Source organism: Molothrus aeneus, chromosome 4 (assembly GCF_037042795.1).
Source record: "Molothrus aeneus isolate 106 chromosome 4, BPBGC_Maene_1.0, whole genome shotgun sequence".
Classification (NCBI taxonomy): domain Eukaryota; kingdom Metazoa; phylum Chordata; class Aves; order Passeriformes; family Icteridae; genus Molothrus; species Molothrus aeneus.
In genome coordinates this window covers 15,659,366-15,680,348 of record NC_089649.1, presented here as the reverse complement: position 1 = coordinate 15,680,348, position 20,983 = coordinate 15,659,366, and the positions used below count along the sequence as shown (strand labels likewise).

The following is a 20,983-nucleotide window of genomic DNA, read 5'->3' as shown; positions in this document are numbered from 1 at the left end:
GCAATATTTGTACTTTTCAGAAATATTACCAAGTCTTAACTTTGCTATCAAACTGTGTGACATATCACAGATATTCAAAAATTAATCTGGAAGCCTCAAACAGCTAAAAAAAAATACAATATCAACAATATATTAAGTGTTACTTATACCTCCATTTGGTACTACATATGTTTTACCTAAACTCTTAACTTCAACATTTGACAAGTAAATTATTGCATGTAACTTTGTCTTAAAAATATTTGCAGTTGTTCCATTCAAGCAAAAGGGGTTTGAAAGCAGTAACATTTCTCCAGCTGGAAGGTACTCATCCTCTTTATAAAAAGATACAATATTGTGCACATGATTTGTTATTTGGAAGGAGGGGAACATGGTTTGTTTGTATTGTGTACATGCTTTGTTATTACCAGGGAGGGAAGCCAGTAGAATCATGAGAAGGACATTATCAGAAAGACTGTGTAAGGATAAGTGTATCAACTTACAGCATTTCCCCTTTTTTAACCATAAGAATGGAATGAATTATAGAATCATTTAGTTTGGAAAAGACCACTAAGTTCATGAAGTCCAACCATAAACCCAGCACTGCCACAGCCACCACTAAATCTCCTTCCCCAGTGCCACATCTGCATGTCTGTCAGATGCCTCCAGGGATGGTGACTCCAGCACTTCCCTGGGGAGCCTCTTCTAGTACCCAACCACCCTTTCTGAGAAGAACTTTCTCCTAATATCCATCTAAATCTCCCCTGCAACTTGAGGCCATTTCTTCTCATCCTACTGCTTATTTCTTGGCCGAAGAGACTGACCCCTACCTGGCTATAACCTCCTTTCACGTAGTCGTAGAGAGATAAGGTCGATATGAGAGCGATATGAAACATGCTTCATTGTTTATTTTCTGGCTGTAGCTTGGAGCACTTCAATACTTGACAAGATAAACTTCAAAATACACTACCAAAAAAACCCCAGAAGAACAATTCTACCAAAAAAAAGTAACTGCTTCTTCTAATCCTTCTGCTTTGTAGCAAAACATTACTTTAAGAAACCTTGCACTTTGGCACCAGACCAGTCCTTTCCATTGATTTCCATCAGGGCAGAATTCCACCTTTTAAGTTTACACAAGGTACAGTTTCACTTCAATCTCCTCCAGCAAAAATTGTCATCTTTAGCCTCCTCTCCTTTGGCCACAGTTAACCATCTTCTTGTCTTCAGTCACACATGAGACCATTTCTAAAATGGATCACAGATATGATCGAGTGGGGAAAATAAACCTCTTTATGTTTTGTTTTAGAACTCAGCTCATTTCACTGTTCTGGTCTGAAACACAGCCCAATAAACCAACACGTTGGCACCTTTTTTTTTTTGCAGCATGAGAGGAGCATAAAGCAGGGTTGTCACCTCTTAAACTGACTTTGTCACCAGAGAAGTCTGTGAGGAATTGCACCTCAGATTAAAATAGGAGGAAAAAAAGAAAAAATCCCATTTTGCTGGATCACACTTTCCTTTTGAAAGTGCTGGAAAAAAAAAACCACAGAAGTGTCTACAAAAAAACTGACAGTTGCTGGACAAAACATTTCTCCTTCTGAGCATCCTGCTACTGTCTACCAAAAGATCCTCAGAACCAGGATCACTAGAAGTGCACTATTAATTAGGAAATTAATCCTAATTTTCCTAAATTTCCCATTAAGGAAAACATATGCTTAATTGAAACATAATCCCTCACAACTTCAGCATTTAAAGCACATTTCTTGCTGTAAGCAGCAAAGCAAAAAGTTTAGCGATCTTCAGTGTTTCCAGGCATCAGCAGAGAACTGTGATCTACTGGGATGTTCTCACCAAAACACACAGAACTGCCAAATGTCCACTTGGAGCCACATCAGCATCCATTCTACTGCCACATTTTTTTTCTCTGAACAAGGTTATATCGAAATTCATAACATTTCCTTTAAAAGGCCAACTTTGCTTTTTGATGTTTTTTCACTTTTGTAATTCCGCTCACCTGAACAACCTATAGAAATCAAGGCAGTTCTAATAATCCCAAATTCATCTTAAAGTGACTCTGGCTTGACTATCCTAAGCATTCCATGAAATACTTCTCTCCCAGCCATTTCATCACTGTTCAGGGCTGTACAAAATTATACATGCACCACTCAAGCCTCGTGCAGGACCCCAGAGAAAGAACTTACTGTGGCCTGCACCATAAACTGAACAGTATCTGGCCTAACAGTCTCCAGTTACACTGACAAGCAAAGGACAGACTCTCAAACCTGCTCACCAGCTTGATTCCTGAAAAGGCTACCACATCTTTGTGAGAAAAAAAAACAAATTTTTATCCCTCCAGTTACAGGGAAAAATTTGACAGGTCTCTAAAAAAGTGATTACACATCCAAGATGTCACTTCCAGCAAGGAAATTTATTAACTCCACTTACCAACTTATTTCAAAGTGTTTCTTTCTGGTCAAACAGAAAATCCCTGCCTACTTTTTGCACTCAGTTTTACTTTTTCAGACACATTTTCAGTACTCCTTAAGAAGAAAACATCCATTAATCAAGGAGAAAAAAGCAATTCAAGCATCTAAGTACATGTGTAAGTTCAAAAGTTTATTTCCTCCCTAATACTATGTTGCCCTATACAGCCATTTGCCATCCTCCTAGTCGTTCTCTAGTCCTTGTGATACAAATTTTGCCTGTCCTTTAGGGATGACAGTGAAGAGAACTTCCATTGATGATCCATTATTACACTGACCTCCACCACCACCTTCTGCCAACACAACCAGAAACCTCCCTCTGCTACCAAGGGCTGACATCGAGTGGATGGTGTGGCCACCAAGCAAAGAACACGCCAGGGTGACCCCTCTCCCCTACACCAGCATATTTTTCACTAATTGTAGCATGGACTTTGAATTACTTAGATGTGGAAGGTTTGGGAAAGGAATACTGGAACTGAAGAGACATGGGGTGGGAGTTGAAACCACCACTCCACATCTTTTGTGGCACACAAATAGTCTTGGTAGTCAGTCAGTTTTGAATGGGCTGGTTCTTTTGTAAGCATGAGAAGTCAAACAATGCCAAAAAATAAGCCCACTGAGCCAAGAAGGCAGGAAAAATGGCTTGGCACAAATGCAAGATTCCCAAAAGCAGTGATAGAAGAACAAAGGAACAGGAGTCTGATTTTACTGAGGTTAAATCTCTTGCTGTATAAGACTTCTGAAAAACAAACTCATTTTCTGAAGTCTGTGATCCTTTGCTTTCCTGAAAAGTGCTTCCTGCTAAGGACAATTAGAAAATCAAAGTCTCAACTCATCACTAAGTTAGAGGGGGAGAGGTAGGGAGGTGAGATAAACTAAAAATCATCAGCATAGAGATCAGGTTAGCTAAGCCTTGGACAAAATCCTTGTTCTCTGAGGCAGCATTTCCACCAAGGCTAAACTTGCTTGCAGAGATACAAGCCTGGTCAGAACCTCAGCAGTCCAGTTCTGTCCCTTTCCTATTTTTGTGTGAGGTTCTTGCAGTTTCAACTAATTGTGACTTTTCCCAGGACACTGAAAGTGGGAGACGTCACTTTTCACAGACAGTTCTTGAGAGGCTGTGCCACCAGCACTTTCCCCTGTGTTTGCCATTTTCCCTGGCACCCATGTTATGTAATGTTGTTCCCTGGACTAAGATCCTGGTTCCATGGCTGAGGACTCAGGTTTCCTCTACTCACGAGGATCAAGCACAGCCTGGTACATCCTCTTTTCCATCTAACCTCTTACTTCTATTCCCATGTTCTGGAATACCATGTTCTCACTAAGACAGCTCTCTCACAAACCAGACTGCTGCCATGGTCAGGATTTAAAAACAGAACAAAGCACAAGCAAGTCACGCAAAATGGAAAGGGAGATTTTAATACTCAGACTGGGTCTGTCTCCCAGCCCCATCCCACTGCTAATTGCATAACAACAACTCTGCTTTTGCTTCCCTGGAATTACAAGAAGTCTTCACTTCCCATATTAAAACAAGACTGCCAGCAGCAGAACCCAAAGCAAAGAAAGATATCCCTAAACCACCTAAAAAGTAGCAAATGAAAGTGAAAGGAAAAAAAAACTCTTTAAACCGTCTCTTCCACACAAGTGTTAAACTGCTCTTTCAATTATTGATATCTTGCTTTCTCGAGTGGCCATTAAACTGGAAGCTGCCCAAATCTTTATTTGTACTTCAAGACAACAGCTACTGAGAAGTCTCAGAGCCTTACTTAAAAAAAATGAGCAGACCCCTTGCAAAGCAAGTTTGCAATCTGGGACTGCAAGTGGAATCACTGTTTTTCAATAGTGATTTCAACAGTGAACAGTAATTTAACCCAATTGAAATCTGGAACAAAGATAAAACCTACTCCTATATAAAATCAACAGCCTCATATTAAAATGGCATTTATACCAGTATATTAAGAGAAAAATGAAGCTTTTGTAAATGGGCTTGCTTAACATGGCAGTGAAATATTCAGAGTGAAGGACTTTTGTCCTGTCACCTAAAACAAACGCAACTTGTATAACATCACTCCAAATACTAAATTGCTATGAAAAAGAACATGTGAGAGTGCCTATATGAATCCAGAAATAAAAAAAAGAGTGAAAAATTATATCTGCTGAAGTGAAATAACCCGAACAAAAATTCTCTGTGGCAATACTTTAGCAGCCTCACCAGTCAGCCTATCAGTTGAGAAGGCTGGGGGGAGAAAGGAGAGATATTGCATAAAGTGAAAATACAAGTCTTCTCTTATAAAAGTCAATACATCATCTTAAGCTAGAAAAGAATGGTCCCTAAACATCCGTAATTACAATCAGTAATTGTCATTAAAAGCTCTCATTATACAGAGTAGATGTAATTAGAGCATCTTGCCCGCACAGGGTGCAGCACACAGAGAATGCTGGAAGAATTCATAAATTAGTGCCAAATCAGTCTCATTCCCAGCTACCACACAATCTGCTGTAAACCAGAAAAATTGTATTTACACACATTAAGGCAAAGCCCACTGGCTTCTACAAAATTAGCCTAAACACAAAATGCAGTTATTTGAGGGACTCCCTATTTCATTATGTGTCTTAGGAATAAAGGGATAAAGTTTGCCATCAATAACGCTGAACATATCTGCTGAACCCCGCAGATTCCAGAGCATTAATAATTTAAACTCTTCTGGGAATTTTGTCATGGTGGAGATAGGACTTGTCTGCAAACGGAGCTCAGGGGATGTTCAATATGATCTATTCTAGTATACACACACAATTGCTACATTTATCATGATGCAGGGGAAAATGGTTCCTTCTTAAGGACTTCAGGAATGTTTCTTCTGTAATTTACACAACAAAAACTCTGAGCATTTCTAATAAAAAAAAATCCCGGGTCCTATAAAGACATTATTGTAAGAATTACACTGAAAGGCTTCTTTTCTCCCCCTCTCTATTACTGGTGCATGTACAGTGCTGTTTTCAACACATTATAAAATGGGATGGGAAGAAAGGAATCCAGCTCCTGAGAGTAATGTCGTCTATGCAAGATGCTACTGCCAGCATGGACAGTATGAGCTTATGGCCTAAGAAATAAAGCTGTATGACTCAAATATTCATACTGGTGCAAAGCTAATAGATCTGTATATAACACAATCAGTTGCATGCACAACTACTGGATAGCAGAGCAAAAATCCCCTTTTGCACATGTCAGTGGAAAGCATGGAAAGAACAAATCCTTTTGAAATGCTTGTGGTATATATATGTGGAGTACAGGGTAAATTCAGGCATTGTTGCTGTAGCCAATCTAAGGTAAACTCTAGACATGGACACATTCACTCAAACAGGCTTTGAAACAATTACACAAGAAAAACCTTCCTTTCACAACCAAGCCCTAATTCTTGGACTACAGTTTGCAGAAAAAAAAACTTCAAAAACATTCATGTCCACATGCTTTTAATGTGCCCACATGGTACCTTCACTATGCCAGGAATGTACAATCTGATGTGCACCACAGTTCCTGAGTGGCAGAAGGACAAATGTTCCCCTACAAAGATCAGGGAAGCTAGTGCAGGTGAACACTTCAAAATAATTCCTTTATTTGCTATATTTGCATTGAAGCAATATGAATATATAGGTGATCAAAAAGACTCTTAACTGCACAAGGAATGCCTCAACATCTTAGTCCAGCTGATTAGCTTTTCACCATGATTTAAGATAGTCCCTGTAAAACCTAGAGAACAGCATCCAAATCCTCTACAAGATTATTGCCTGATTGCCCACGAAAACTGAACTTCATCATGTAATGCCATAAACCAATTATTTTTTCTGTTGGGATATTTGTAAACAGAATCAGTATGGAAAAAGTAATTAAAAAGTTTTTCACCACAGCAGCTTTTACTTGATATTAACACCCTGAAGAGCTACATTCCCATCTCAGCATAAACAAGTTATGCTAGTGCTGGCTCTCAAATGATTATTTGGACAAAGCCTTCTGTGTTTCTGATGAAAAAAAGAAGAAGAAACCCCAGGAGTGAGGAACAACAGGTAGGCAGAGGATGTATGGCAATGGTGCAGAGGGAAGAAATCTGCAGGACAGTTGAGGGGTGGCACCCTGCTGCTGAAACAGGAGCCCCCAGGTCAGGGCTGCCTCAGGACATCCTTGGTTCAGGCTGAGCCAGAACTTGCTGTTCTTCCTTCTGCATGGAAGCCAGCACAATCCCCAGAGATCTGCCCATCCTCTCTTGCTTATCCAGTGGATCATCTTAATTTAGACCTCCTGCTCTCCAGGGCTCTCCTGTCCCAAAATCCTGCTTTGTCACAAACCTCTTTTTAATCTGCTTGGACATTTCAGTGTTTGACCAAGCTCTGATGTCTGATGGATCATCCCCTCGCTAGTTCTCCAAAGAGAAAGAAACTTTTTACTCTGACAGGGCTTTAGGAAATCCATGGCCTGAGTACATGACCAAAACATTAACTGGACAGCCTAGGGACAGCAAGCACCCCTGCAGAAAAAGATACACCTACAAGTCCTATATCTATTATTCTAGAGTGTTTGAACAGCTTTATTGATAAGATCGTAGTGGTTTTCTCTTCTCTCAGCCATGGTCCTTTACTGCTCCTACAGGAAAGCACAGTAATTATTTGGAAGAGGCTGTGGAGGGTTTCTGACAGCTTACAAAATAATACCAACAGCAAATAAAACAAATTATACCTCCTACCATATATTACAGACTTTATAGTTTTCTGAGTATTATTTGATAACACTGGCTTGGGATGGTCTCAGTACAAGTTCAGCTGGCACTGGACTGTGCTGTTGTCTGAATTAGCATAACAATTTTAATCCCAAGAGTTAAGAGAAATCTGATTGAAAAATAAAAAAGGATGCAGCATAATGCTTTGTAAGCATTTATGGTGCAATAATTATGCCACAGCTTGACGTAGTAAGACTCTCATAATGTATTTTTCCAAATGTCTTTGGAGTGACAGATCCCAATTTGACAGACTTTCATGTACATGGGGAGGAACAGCCCTCCACTAACTCTGCTTCAGGGTAAGCAAACTGAAATTATAATAATGATGAGATTCTATTTTAGTTCTCTGACTTGAATTCATATACACACTGACTGGATTCTGAAACTGCAAGCCAAAATTGCAAATGGGCCAGCTTTGCTGGGAAGCCCACACTGTAACTGGGAAGGGAGGGGGGAAGAGGAAAAAGAAAAAGCATGCAGCGAAACCATACTTCTATTAACTGAGTGACTAAACTAGGCAGTAAGGCAGTACTCTATAAATATTAGGCTTCATCGAGATTTTATTATTTTGCAAGCTGTTTGTGTTACAGTGATGCTCTTAGCTTATATTTTAACTACCTACTAAAAATATGGAAAGCAATAGTAATAAATATATTTTATACATGAGTTCATGTACCAGTTCTTTGTTGGGGACACTACACAGTCTATAAAATGAATCTGTAGTCTTTTACTCTGTGTTAATTGGCCTTCAAAGTCAGGAAGATGGATAGAAGCTGTTTCTCAAAGTCAATGACCACAAAAACCTTACCAAAATGCTAAACAAGAGTTAAGGCTACAGTAAAATTGACACTTATTTTGCTAAAGGCTTCATTGCAGTGCATTATCTGTGTTACAAATGCACCAAGTGGCCTTTCTGGGGACTGAATATAACTTCATATAATTCTGTACCCACTGTAGGAGCTCCATTCTGTAGCACAGGGAAAGATCCAGTGATCACCACTGAAGGAACAAAAGCATGTGCCTCTAAGCACCAGTTACCAGAAACAAGAAAGGAATTGAGCTATGTCTAGGTGCTTATGGAGAACAGTGCAACCTCTGGGATTTATTTGTTCTTACAGAAAAAATAAAGTACATGCATGTAAAAATCTTAGATTCATTTGTAGCCTTTTCAAATTTCCAAAGACTGGTTTCCAGCTGCATGCTTTCTCCTTCCCAGGATGCCCTGAACAGACTCTTGAATATCTGTTTCACTTATTACAACCAAACTTTCACAACCATATACAGAATATTTACAGACCATGGACTAGTTCCTCCAGTCAGAGCAGAACTGCTGCCAATACAAATACCATGCCCTGTGAGCTGATGGACAAAACAGGACTGTCTATGTAAAAAAACCCAAAAAAAACAACAACAAAAAAAACCCCACCAAAACACAACAAACAACAACCCAAAATCAAAGAGGCAGTTCTTGCATAACAGCATACTTTCAGAAGCAGCAGATCCAGGGTAGTCAGATGCTGGGCTATTGTGGGGTCCCACCAGACTTTTCTAGCAGGAGTTCAGAGTGAGAACAACCCTGGCAGCCCATGTGCTGAGCAGGGGCCTCAGTACTGCTCCTCACTTTAAGAGGCTCTGCCTTCCAATCCACTTCCAATTTTAATTTGCCCAAGAATTAGGCCTCTTACAGACTGATTACTAGCTCCAGGCACCTGATAAGTCATGACAAAATTAAATTCACAGTCTAGTACAGTTTATTAGCAAGTTACTGAGCTGTTGAAAGGAAACACCCTCACTCCTCTCCCAATGCCCTCCTCCCATGCTTCACACCACCCTGTACATCATGAAGAATAATGTCTACACAAAGTCTGTGAAGTCCTAAAAAGACTGAGCTGCTAATTAACACCTTGTGCCACTTTGTGTGGAAGGACCAGATTCAGATTTCCCAGTGTCTGCAGATTTGTACAGCAAAACTGCTAAATGCAGGCTCCTTCCTTTACAGAAATTCCATTTACCCACAACTGTCTATTTGCACTGCATGTTCCTGTAAAACACCTAACTGGCAAATAAACCTACAGTGTGGGTTTATCTACCTGCATTATGTATTCTCTTTCCAAGCAAAACTCAACATGGAAGCAAATTCTGTCAGCTGCTCATCACTTAACATTAAAAAGATTACAAGGGAAAAGTTAAATCATAAATGCACAAGGACCTTTTCCCTAACTGCTGCACTCTCTCACACAATAAAATTAATAATTTAACTACCTGAAACTTCACATGTGCAGAGAGCTGCAAGTAGACCAGTGGCATTTTCACTTCAAATTTATATAGTCTTTAGTCAGTATACTTAATCTGCATTTCTAACACCTGCTTCAGTCAGCTGTGAAGTGCAATGTTATCTATAAAATTTTCTTTCATCTTTGTACTGTCCATCCAGCAAAAAAAATTTATGATATTGGATAATCATTCGACTTTTAAAAGGATATGAAACTTTTCACACATTTTTTGATCACTACTTGAAAGACATGCTCATATATTTGACATTTCATTTTATTAAAAGGTTTGAGTTTTTCAAAAACCCTTTCCCATTATTCATGTTATCTAATTCTATGTAATATAGTTCTCCTTCAAATAGTTAACATTTGCTTTCCATATAGTAGTAAAAATGTGGTTGAGAAAGCAGACCACAATTAAGCAATGAGGCATAGCAAGGTGTGCACTTTCAGTCTATCAGAGCTTGCCTCAAATGCACCAGGGGGAAGAAGCCAGAATGACTTTTCCATTCAGGTGGGCATCCATGCTGGCACCTGCAGCTACCACAGTACAAGGGCATGTGGAAAGAGTAGGCAGAGGGGGTGAAACCATGGGCAGCTTTCATCCAGCAGGTTTATGTGAGGCAAAAAGCTGTTCCCAGTCATGCACAGTCTCAGCCAAGTTAAACACTCAATACCAATAAATATATCCAAGGAAAGTGTCCCATGCTGAGCTTTCAATACACTGGTTGAAAGACAGAAGATAATATGAAAAACCTATCTTCATATATCAATGGGCAAAATTTTCTATCTGACATGGTCACCTAATTTAAATACAAGTATAAATAATTCTTTTTCTTGGAAAGTAAAAAATGACAAGTTGGCAATCATTTCACCCTTTGTAGAGAATACTGAGTTTGTCATAAATAAAGTCAGATGTTCATCTAGTCAGATCTTCCACCAGCTCTCAGGGAGAGGACAGCACATAAACATCCCTGCAATAAGTTACACTGGAGCAACCAAGAAGGTACCATCAGAAAATATCTCAGAAAAAGAATTTTCTCATACAATCTCTTTTTAGGAAGTAGAAACAAGAAATGCAACAATTTACTTATAATTGTAGAAAAGTAATCTGGAGGAGAATTGGGTGGAGAATTGGAATGAAGGTGGAGGAAACAAGATGCTGGGAAGTGCATTTGCTCATGTGCCATGCCAAAAAGGTGATAAACTGTATAAGCAAGCTTGAGCCTCATTACCTCCAAGATGGTTTGGATGTTGCTGGGCTGGTATTTTGAAGTGCTCTTTTTTTGTTGGGCATTTATGTGCTTGGTTTTTTTTTACAAGAAATTAAAATGAAAACTTTATGCCACTGACAGAACAGTGTTAAAAGAAGCCACACTGACAGATCAGAAACTAAAACAGTTCCCTCCCTCCTCCACAATCAATGGTCTTTTCAAGTATGTGCCATTAAGGATGAAAGCTGAAGATTGTTTTGATACCTACAAAGAAGATAAGGCAAAATAATAATGAAGGGAGCCTCTCCACAACAACACAAGTACAGCTGTTAAAGAAAAAAGAATTCATTAACTACTCCTGGCTCGTACTGAAGGTCATGATGGCTTCCCAAAACTGACTTTTAAAAAGCCCACAATAAAGAATAAACACAATTTCCAAAGGAAGCTCCAGCTTTATTACCATGCCTTGCTTGCTAGTTGAGATAAAGACTTAGCGAGAGCTTTTGACCTAACCTCTGGCACCTCCACTAAGACAGTATTTGTCACCCTGACAGCAAGGGGAATGATTTCCAGCCCCTCAGCTTGGAGTAATAATGACATCCGTCTTGTTTTCACCCCTAGAGACTGAGGACTGCCGAGTTTGGAACAGGCACCGTTCAGCCAGACAGAGAAGAACCACAGCAACAAAACCCAGGCAGAGATTTAACCGGCTCTGGACCAAAAACTTAATAAATTAACGTGGTTTGGGTGTGTTCCTCCCACAAAGAGTTAACTAAAGGTAAAAGGGGGTTTGTACAGAAGCATGCAGCACTGGTACTGCTGTTTGTACTACAGGCTAGAAGTCAACTCTTGCTAGCTACTGAATCCACATTTGGGGCCAGAGAAGGACAAAGAGCTCTGTGCCCCCTGATGGATTGGTGCAGGTGACGGCTCAGCACAGCAGCTCCTGTTTTACAGCACACACACGCTGCTGGGTGAAACAGCTCCTTGCAGCAGCACCAGTTCAAAGTCCTAATCAAGCACAAAAGAGGGGCTTAGATAACCCTATTCCCAAGGAAAGGATGATTCTTCTCCACTCCCTCTCACCCCACACACACTTTTCTTATGCAGGTGACTAAAAGTTGCAGCACAGAGGAAAGAACATTGCTCCATTTCAATTAGAAGCTAAAACTTTGGGGGAGAACATTAACAGCAGATTCTAAAAACATTTTCATTTCCTTTTGATGAATTTTTTAAAAGTGAGGGAGAAAATTACATATTTTGTGCACTTCCAAATCTGTCTGCAGGGAACATTTACCCTTAAATCAGGCCAAATGACTACATATTTGTGTACAACCACAGCCCTAGAGGAATGCAGAGGAATGCTTCTTCTAGTATTAAAAGATACTAGAGAGGGCAAAATAAAAACCAAATTGTCTTTCACAGTGCCTCCCTTCTCAATTTCTACTTGATGCACCAACCTTCCTAACATAAAGGACCAATACATTCAAACATTTGGTTCCTACAGACACAACTAAATTCTTGCAAGAATTTTAAATCTCTTGCTTTACAAATAAACTGTTCAAAGTTTTGCAGTGTACATTTTCACTTATTTTTTTAAAAAGCACACATATATTTCTCCAAGTAGTTGTCAAAAGCAAATAAAGCAGCTTTTCAATGCAAAGATTTTTTAAAATTAATTTCAAGAGATGTGACACAATTCCATGATACAAAGTTCAGTAACTTAATTAGAAGTCAGACACCCTGATCTTACTTTAGAACAGAACAGGTGATATTTCTGTTAGTTTCACTTTCTTTATTTTGGAGTGAAAAGAAAGGAAACCATTCTAATACAGAAGACAAGAAAACATTACAAACTAAACCCATGACCTTTCAACATGATGATCTGTACACAAGTTCAACCATGGGACAATTGTTTTTATTTGTGGGTTTTGGCTGTTAGTTTGGTTTTTTTTTTCTTTCAAGCTCTGGCCAATAACCACAGCAAGAAAAATCAGGAAAAAATAGCCCAAAATAAACATATTCTTTTAACAAAAATGCAATATTTTCATACCAGAAAAGACAATGACAAATTGCATATTATGACATAAGTAATCTTAGACAAACTGATTCTAAAACTGTATCAGTAGATTTTATTTACATACTAATCCAAGCAATCACCTGATTATATAAAATAAACACATATATTTCCTTCTCTAGATGTTCTCCAAATAATAGTTACCAAAGAGAGGCACTCTTGATTCTCTAATTCATCAACTTCCATTTAAAATGGAATCAAGCTTCTTGCAAATTTCCAGTGCTCATTCTCCATTAACAATGATAACTGTGGTGATGACTGTACCAGTCACAGAGACATTTCATTTGGAGTTTCCCCACGCTATGTGATCAGAAGAAACATGCCAGATCACAAAGTTTAAGATACTTTGAGTGTCCAGTCTTGACAATAGGACCTTCTCTCCCTTCTACCTTGCAGTTCATGAATTGACAATTGGACTGGAAGAGTGAAGCTGCTTCAACTCTCACACCATCTTTCCAAAGTGCAACAAACACCCTGAGTTCTGTCACTGAATTTTCTCCAGCAACATCTAGTTTTGCTGTTTGTTTTACTAACTCAAGAAATGCTACTGGCACATATACCCTCAGCTCTCTCTTTTCCTAAAAGCCTGCTAATCCATGGAAACAGGGATGATGGGGGCAGGATTCAACCTGCTGTCTCAAAAGCCATTATTGAGTACCGTGCCTAGTGAGTGCACTAGATGAGGTTGCTGACCAAAAAAAAGTAGGTGCAAGAAAAAAAAGTTCTACCTGTCTGCTGTCATATGAGGAAATGGGAAAAGCAGAATATTTATCTTTAGAAAGGTAGCACTTGCTTATTTTTTGGCCTCAAAGATAATACAAAGAGATGTATTTAATGGCCTACTTATTGCTATCTTTAAACAAACTTTTTTTGGCAGAACTGACTGCTTGAGTCCCATAAGACCAAGCAAGATGAATTAAATGATCACTAGCAAAAGCTAATGGGAAAACTGAGAAAGCCCTGAGACAAGCTACAGCCCACATAATTTCTACACATTTGACAGCTAATGGTTTCATTTTTTGTTATTAGGTAGATTTCAAGGCATTTTCCTCTTGACAGCTGTAAAAAAAAAAAATACAGGGACTAATCATTGGCCTTCTAGAGGACAGTCTTTTTTGAGACCTTGCCAGCACATTTTCTTTCCTCTTGGCTACTGTTACCTACCCTCCTTCTCTATAACACATCAAAGATAACCACCAGCAGTGTTATTTGTTAACTGGTTCTCTGTGCTGGCTGGCTCTGCAAATCCCTACTGACTTAAATCTCTTTTCAGACCAACTGTGTCATCAGTGAGACCACACAGTGGGTGTTACAATACTCACATTTCCACTTATCCTTCTACCCAATTTCTCTCAATCCCTTGGGAGCAAGATCCCATTTACTTCTTTTGGAATACTGCACCTTTATACTTTTTCTTTTTTTATCATTTTTTTAAGGAGTTCAGCATTAGTCATAGACAGGCAGATTTTTTTACTATTGTTTTATTTAGTAAAAAATTCTACATCTCATTGTATCTGACACCCACTCTGTCAGTTTGGCTTTGGGAGGGAGAGAGATGATCAATAAAGGAATACTGGGATGGGTGCACATGCCCAGCAATCCCTGAAAATAATCATGTATGTCTTTAAGCCTATGCTAAAGGCTGTCTTTCACAGGAAGTTTTGTTATTCTGCCTTCCTTGTACCAAAAGGAACTAACTCAAATTTAGGTATTCAACTGAGCATGCTATACACTGGAACTTGAGTACACAGTGAGAGTGAAGTCTTACACACTTTGAGAAGTTACTTGGTAAAAAACTTGGAAATAGCCAATGATGCCCAAGCTTTCATTGAGATTTCAGCTGCATCTAGCAGAAATCAAAATGAAGATGTTAAATAACAACAAATCTGAGCACCAATCATGAAATAAGTTACAGTAAGGCAACACAAGTGGCTCCCAAGATTATTTAAATTATAAACTTTTCCCGCCTGGTCCATACTATCTGGACCAAACACTCACTGCTGCAGAGGTGTGCCATCCCCTTCCACTCATGCAAGAAACAATCCTTCAAGGATAAGGTGCCTTCCCTAGTGGCTGATTAAGAGGGAGAACTTGCTCAGGACTTGGAGAACTACCCCGATCAAGCTCGGAGCGCAGACGTGCAGCACCTCTGTACTGCTCACAGAGCAAGAGGGACACTTCTGAGAGTGCAGTGGCTCTCCATAAAGCAGCTCCACTTTGAAATTAAACAAGACTGAATCTAGAATTCAGCACCTGTTCTGAACAGACTTCCTGGCAAAATTTCTTTGTAAACAGCTAGCAGAGTAAAAAGGGAATCCCAGATGACTGCTCTGCCCCTTTTCATACTGCAAAGACACCATTAAGATGGAACAAAGGGGTATACAAACATGTGCCTGATTTTAGAAAAATATTTACAGTGTTTATACTATAAATACTTAAGGCAGATAAGGATATTTACTCTAGAAATAACTAAGATTAAAAAAATGATAATAAAAAAGCCCCAAATAAACCTAAACCATTCAACATCTATTAAGATAAAATAAAGTAAATAAGTTCAGCCAATTGGTTATTTCCATATTGTTGGATTTCTTTAAATGGTAATGAAATCATTGCTAAAAAATCCATTGTTATTAAAATAAAAAAGTTGGCTCAGCCTACCAAAATTAGATTTGTAAGTTGCTGGTCATTCCCATAATTAAATCTGTGTCACAAATTTGCAAGAAAAATGGACACTATGACTAATGCATTTACTTGCAGCACTAGTGCTGTCAGGCTGTGTAAATCATTATGCCTGCTAAAGCAGACTAGATAAGAATTCCATACATTTTCATTAACCAACTAAGCTTTGGGTATATGTGAGAAGCTAACTTTATTTTCTGCTAGCTTTAGCTTGCATTTGGAAGACAATTTAAATAAAAATACTAGCCTATATTTGGTGAGCCATGGGGCGGCTCCAAAAATTAGTTGAGCTTTTTGAACTGCATGAACCAGCTCTGTCCCCTCTGAGAGATGGTCAGGAAACAGAAAAAACCCACACATCCTTAGTTTGGACAAAGGAGATTAATGGAATGATGGGCACCTTACAAGTGTCTCATTTCATCTATTATGTTTCAACAGAGAAAGAACAGCTAATAGCAGCGCTGGAGGAAGTCTTAAACAATGCTTTGCTGTTTTCTCAGGAGCCCAGTGGTCACTAGAGCAGAGTCCCCAGAATCCTCTATTTTCCTCTTGACTTCCTGTCCCCACAGACCTTCAGATCTCAGTTTCAGTTCTTTGATGAAGGTGAAGCTGATGGCTGCTCCTTTCACACCAACTGTTCATAACACCAAGGTACCAAAGAGCCAGCCTACACTGACTCACACCACAGGCTGGATATTCTTATGGGATTCCCAGCCCACAGTCTCAAGCAGAAAGGAGACTCATGACAGACAGAAGGATTAGACAAGACTGGTCCAGTCTAGCAGTGCAGAGCACTTTGTGAGGACACAGAGTTCTGGAAGTCCATGTCCCACACACAAGGCATTACACTGTCACTGCAAACCGAGTGCAGCTCTCAGCCAAGCAGGCCTCCAGGGCAGGAGCAGCCTCAGTGACAGGTGGACAAAGTCAAAGGAGCTGAACCACTCAGGCAAACACCATGGAACAAGCAGCAGCACAGCATGTTTTGCAGTCTCCTGCCTATTGCTCTGTGATTTGTATATTTGCAAGTATTTGTCTTCTTCTCTTAGAAGCAGAATAGAAATGCTTAGGAAGCATGGCAATGCATACAACATTAACAATTCCAGTAGACCTACACTTCACATTCCAGGCAATCTCTTCAGCCTTTAGGTGCAAAAGTATCCTCTCCTCCAAGTGGAAGCAGCTAACACAGTGCTTTCTATCTTAGCATGTGCATGCAACCTTGGGATAACCAACTGCTTGGTATGAGTAAAACACTACCAGATTATATTAAAACCCCATTAAGAGGAAAATCTGAAATCACATCCTGTGTTCCACAATTATTGTAAACCAAACTGCTTAAACGAGGGGAGGAGATAATGATATTAACTACCCAGCTCAGAGCAATCCTCTGTGGTATGAGCCTAAATATTCTCTTGGCTGAAATTTATGTAAATTGAATTCATCTATCGTTAGTTATTACTAATCTAGCTATATAAAAACACTTTTCTGTAACAATTAGTTTTTTCAAAAACTGGGTTTTAATTAGACCTGAGACATTATTAAACTAAGTCAATAAAATAATGTAAATATATAGCATATCATTCCATGTACTGCTTTGTCTGTATGTTTATAGGAATATGGACTTTGGTGGAGTTTAAAAGGAATTACTTTGTGGTTGGCTGGCAGTTTTTGTAAATCTCTTTACCAGTGGAAACACCCCCAGGTCCTTAATCTAAGTGCACTCCTGCTCATCAAGATATATTTGGCATTTCTTCATCTTGTATATCACAAGATGCTCCATTTCACCTGAATAAGCTGATCTCAGTATCATTCTAAAATTATACCCAGTATTTTCCTGCAAACATTTTGTTCCACAACTTACTTTAATTTAACTTCTCAACACTATTCCTGAGTCTTAAGGGAAAAAAAAAAGTGGTGGGGGCAGGAGAGTAATCAGCACAGCACATCTTTCAGCCCTTTTAAATCAGCCTGTTTGACACTATCACACACAGGCACTGGGCCACAGGGCATAGTCTGAAAAGAGAAAACACTGTCCTGGCTTTGTCACTAGCATCAAAACCTGCCCACATGCTACACCTGGTGAGACAAGGAACACAAGAAAAACTTCAGCCTTGCTGAGGTCAGAGCCTTCCAAATAATCTCCATAAAGTTTTGGTCACAAAGGTCTATAACTCCATCTAAGCCTGCCCACATACAGCTTATCATTAGACATTCTTAAAAAAATGCAGATGTGATTTAGATTCATCCTGAAGATACAGGAAGGACATAGGTTCTCCACCCATAGCCAAATCTATAAGTTAGGCACCAATACAAACTGATGGTTTCCCAAAACCATTTCCATTATGTTCTCAGAAACAAGTCAATTGTTTTTACATTTTATAGAATGGTTTTGACTTCAAAGAAACAACTATATATATGTATATACACACATACAAACACATATGTACTTAATGCTTTGCCAGTTTTTCAACAGCAAGCTTTCTTTGTAGGTGACCACATGCTTGCCAGTGCTCCATATCTGGAGCAGCTCAGTTCAAGGTCATGTAGACCCACACCACTGTGAAAATAGTAGTAAACAACTCTGTCTACTTACTAGTGACCCTGGCCTACTATCACATGGCAACCACAAGGTCTTTCCTATCAACTTCATAACTGGAAAAGTTTGTAATAACAAAGCACTCAGTAAACATATTTCTGATTTGCTTTGTGTCATGCACATGTATTCCCTACCTAACCATGATTTCAAAGTAGAATTACCATAACAAATGTTTACATGTGTGGATATATTTGTAATTTAATAGCAATCAGTGTCTTTACTATGTTATTCTAAAAAAAAAAAAAATCAGTAATTAGAAAAAATCAGTTAGTACTATGGTTCATTCTAGCTGATCTTTAATATTTTTGAAAAGTCTTTTCTGGGAACTTTGTAAGAATAATGTTTACTGCAATGCTGCTCCAACATTTGCAAAAAGACCTGAAGGGAACAAAAAGTGAAATGAGGTAATTACACGTAAGCAGAACTTTCCAAGGATCATGAACTAAGACCAAAACCAAAATTAGGAGTATTACATGAAAACAAAACTAACTCAGCTTCTTGAGCTCAGATTTCTTCAAAGAGCTGCAAACAGCTACTAGAAATTGAAAATATGTCTCTGTTGATTTACTAGGAGCCAGCATTTTAGTCAGATGCAGTGGAGCCTAAATTCATACTTGAAGCCAAAAAGTATCTCCAAGTGGCAGCTGAACTGAGCCTTTGGGTATTCACAGAAACCTCTTGAACTGAAAGCTGGAGACAGGAGCTCGTGCCAAGCAACAAGAGAAAATATCACTCACATACACACACAGACTTCAGAGTTTTTCCAACATTTGCACAGTTTGAGGCAGCCCCACAGAAGGAAAATATTACAGGTAACACAAAAGACAAGTAGTTGGGAATTGATATTTTAAATTGTGAGAGGTCATCCATACTCAAAAAACATATATCCACCTTCTTAATTTCAGCCTAGTCCTTCAAAAATGCAGCAGCACAACACAACTGCAAAATGCCATGTGACTTGGTCTCTTGCTAGTACAGTTCCATATACCTACAGTTCTAAAAGTCAGCTTTTCAAAAAATATTAAAAAAAAAAGCCATGAATAAAAAGTGAGTTGTTTTGTACTCACAGCTTTTATTTCAATTTTGTAATTTGGATTCTTTTATCATTCATTCATTTTATACATCACAGTATAAAACTGGGACACAAGACTGGCATCATAAACACTTACTTCTAAACATGCATAAATTTTAGTAAGAGCAAATTCAATTATTAGCTGCCTAAACAAACAATCAGTCAATCAGTCAACACATAAAATAATTTTTTACTTAACATTCAATTAGTATCTCTCTAAGCAACACATCAGTAAAAGAAATCTATTCTTCCTTTCTTCATAAATATATTTCGTGTTCTTTACTGTGTCCTTTCCAAATGTTTGTAGACCGTCAGGACCACAAATACTGCTTTTGCTTTTTAAAGAAACAGTTATATTTCCAGCTGGATTGATTGCCTTCCCATATCCAGCTATTTTAGTGTGTTCCTCAGAGACATTGAGTGGCTTCACTGACAGTAAAATATGCTAAACAAATGACAAGTCACTGAGTAAATTAGCATCTACTCTCTGATCAGCTGGGTCATGTTTTCTTTTCAAAATCCATGGCCTCTTGATAGAAAATAATGAGTATTTGATGGGCCTTATTAGAAAAATCAATATATTGATGCCCATGTCTGAAACATCTGCATAATAATAGATTCTGTTAACCCATTAAGGAGAAAATGAAGATGTGTTTACACATTATTAATTTACCATGAGCAGAGACAATTTATTCACTACCTTTCTCAAGAGTTTAACAAAAAGAAAAGAAATTGCAATATCTGTATTTAAGAGCACGGTGACATAAACTGGACAATGATTCAAATTTTTGCCATCTGAATCCACCAATGCTTATGTGAAAAAATACAAACACACCAATGATACTGTTAAAAATGAGACTATTAAAGCACTTGCTATAAATACTGTGTTACTTACCAAAAAACTTCCAAAAGCGGAATTAAATATTGCAGCTGCCTAGAGAGAAAAAAAAAAGGATAAATATCACCAATGGTGCAATAGCTACAGTGCAGGAATAAAATGTCCTTCCCCCACCCACCAAGCTATTAGAGTCTCCAAATACACACATACACAGAGACCATCAGGCAGTTAGCCACTGCTTAAAAAATTGCCAGTCGCCTGTAACTTATGAAGACTGATGGATTCTGGTTTATGCATTCATAAATAATGTGCTGAAAGGGACAAAAGCAGGAGGAGAAGAAAATCCTTGCCGATCGACTGAAAAGGAATATCCACAAGAATTAAGAATATTACACACAAGCTTGGTCTCACTACCTTGCCAGGAACATTTTCATATACTGAACTATTAATTAAAATAAACATTACCTGAATTAACTAAAATACTGCATTTTTATACACTTAAAATATTAATGAAATATTAATCTGGTTAATAAACCTCTTTAATAGTTCATCATAATATTGACAGAGAGAATTTCCTGTAGCTTGACAAACAAATATAAAATAGGAATAACAAAAAACGCAACAAAAGAAATCCCACAGTCTCCCATACTTCTGAGGCCAAAATGTCATTACTTTTCACTCCAAAGTCTTTTAAAATAAGAAAATGAACAATTTTGATAATGACTTAAAAAGTGTTTGTGCTTACCTAAATATCCAGGAAATATAAGATAGCAGTATTATGTCTTATTATGAACTCATTAAATTCCAGGAAGTTAAAACTTGAGTCTTGCATAGCTTTCCCCAATTACCAAGAAAGAACAGAAACTCTTGTATGGCAGCCAGTCTGATGATGAAAAGTCACACAGCAAAGGTAAGAGGAAAGGGAGGAGGGAAATCTACATTTACGCGCCGGTTTATAGTCAAATTAATCGCCCTGGACACTTCCAGCCACAGATTAATAACAAGA

At 38.5% G+C, this 20,983-nt stretch overlaps 1 protein-coding gene across 1 annotated transcript in view; it reads right to left on the bottom strand.

The window, feature by feature from the left end:
• SLC10A7 (solute carrier family 10 member 7) overlaps window positions 1-20,983 on the bottom strand; it is a 136,614-nt gene that overhangs the window by 70,075 nt on the left and 45,556 nt on the right. Inside the window, exon 5 of the mRNA XM_066548955.1 lies at window positions 20,035-20,073. Coding sequence (XP_066405052.1) covers window positions 20,035-20,073 — 39 coding nt within the window. The remainder of the gene's footprint in view (window positions 1-20,034; window positions 20,074-20,983) is intronic.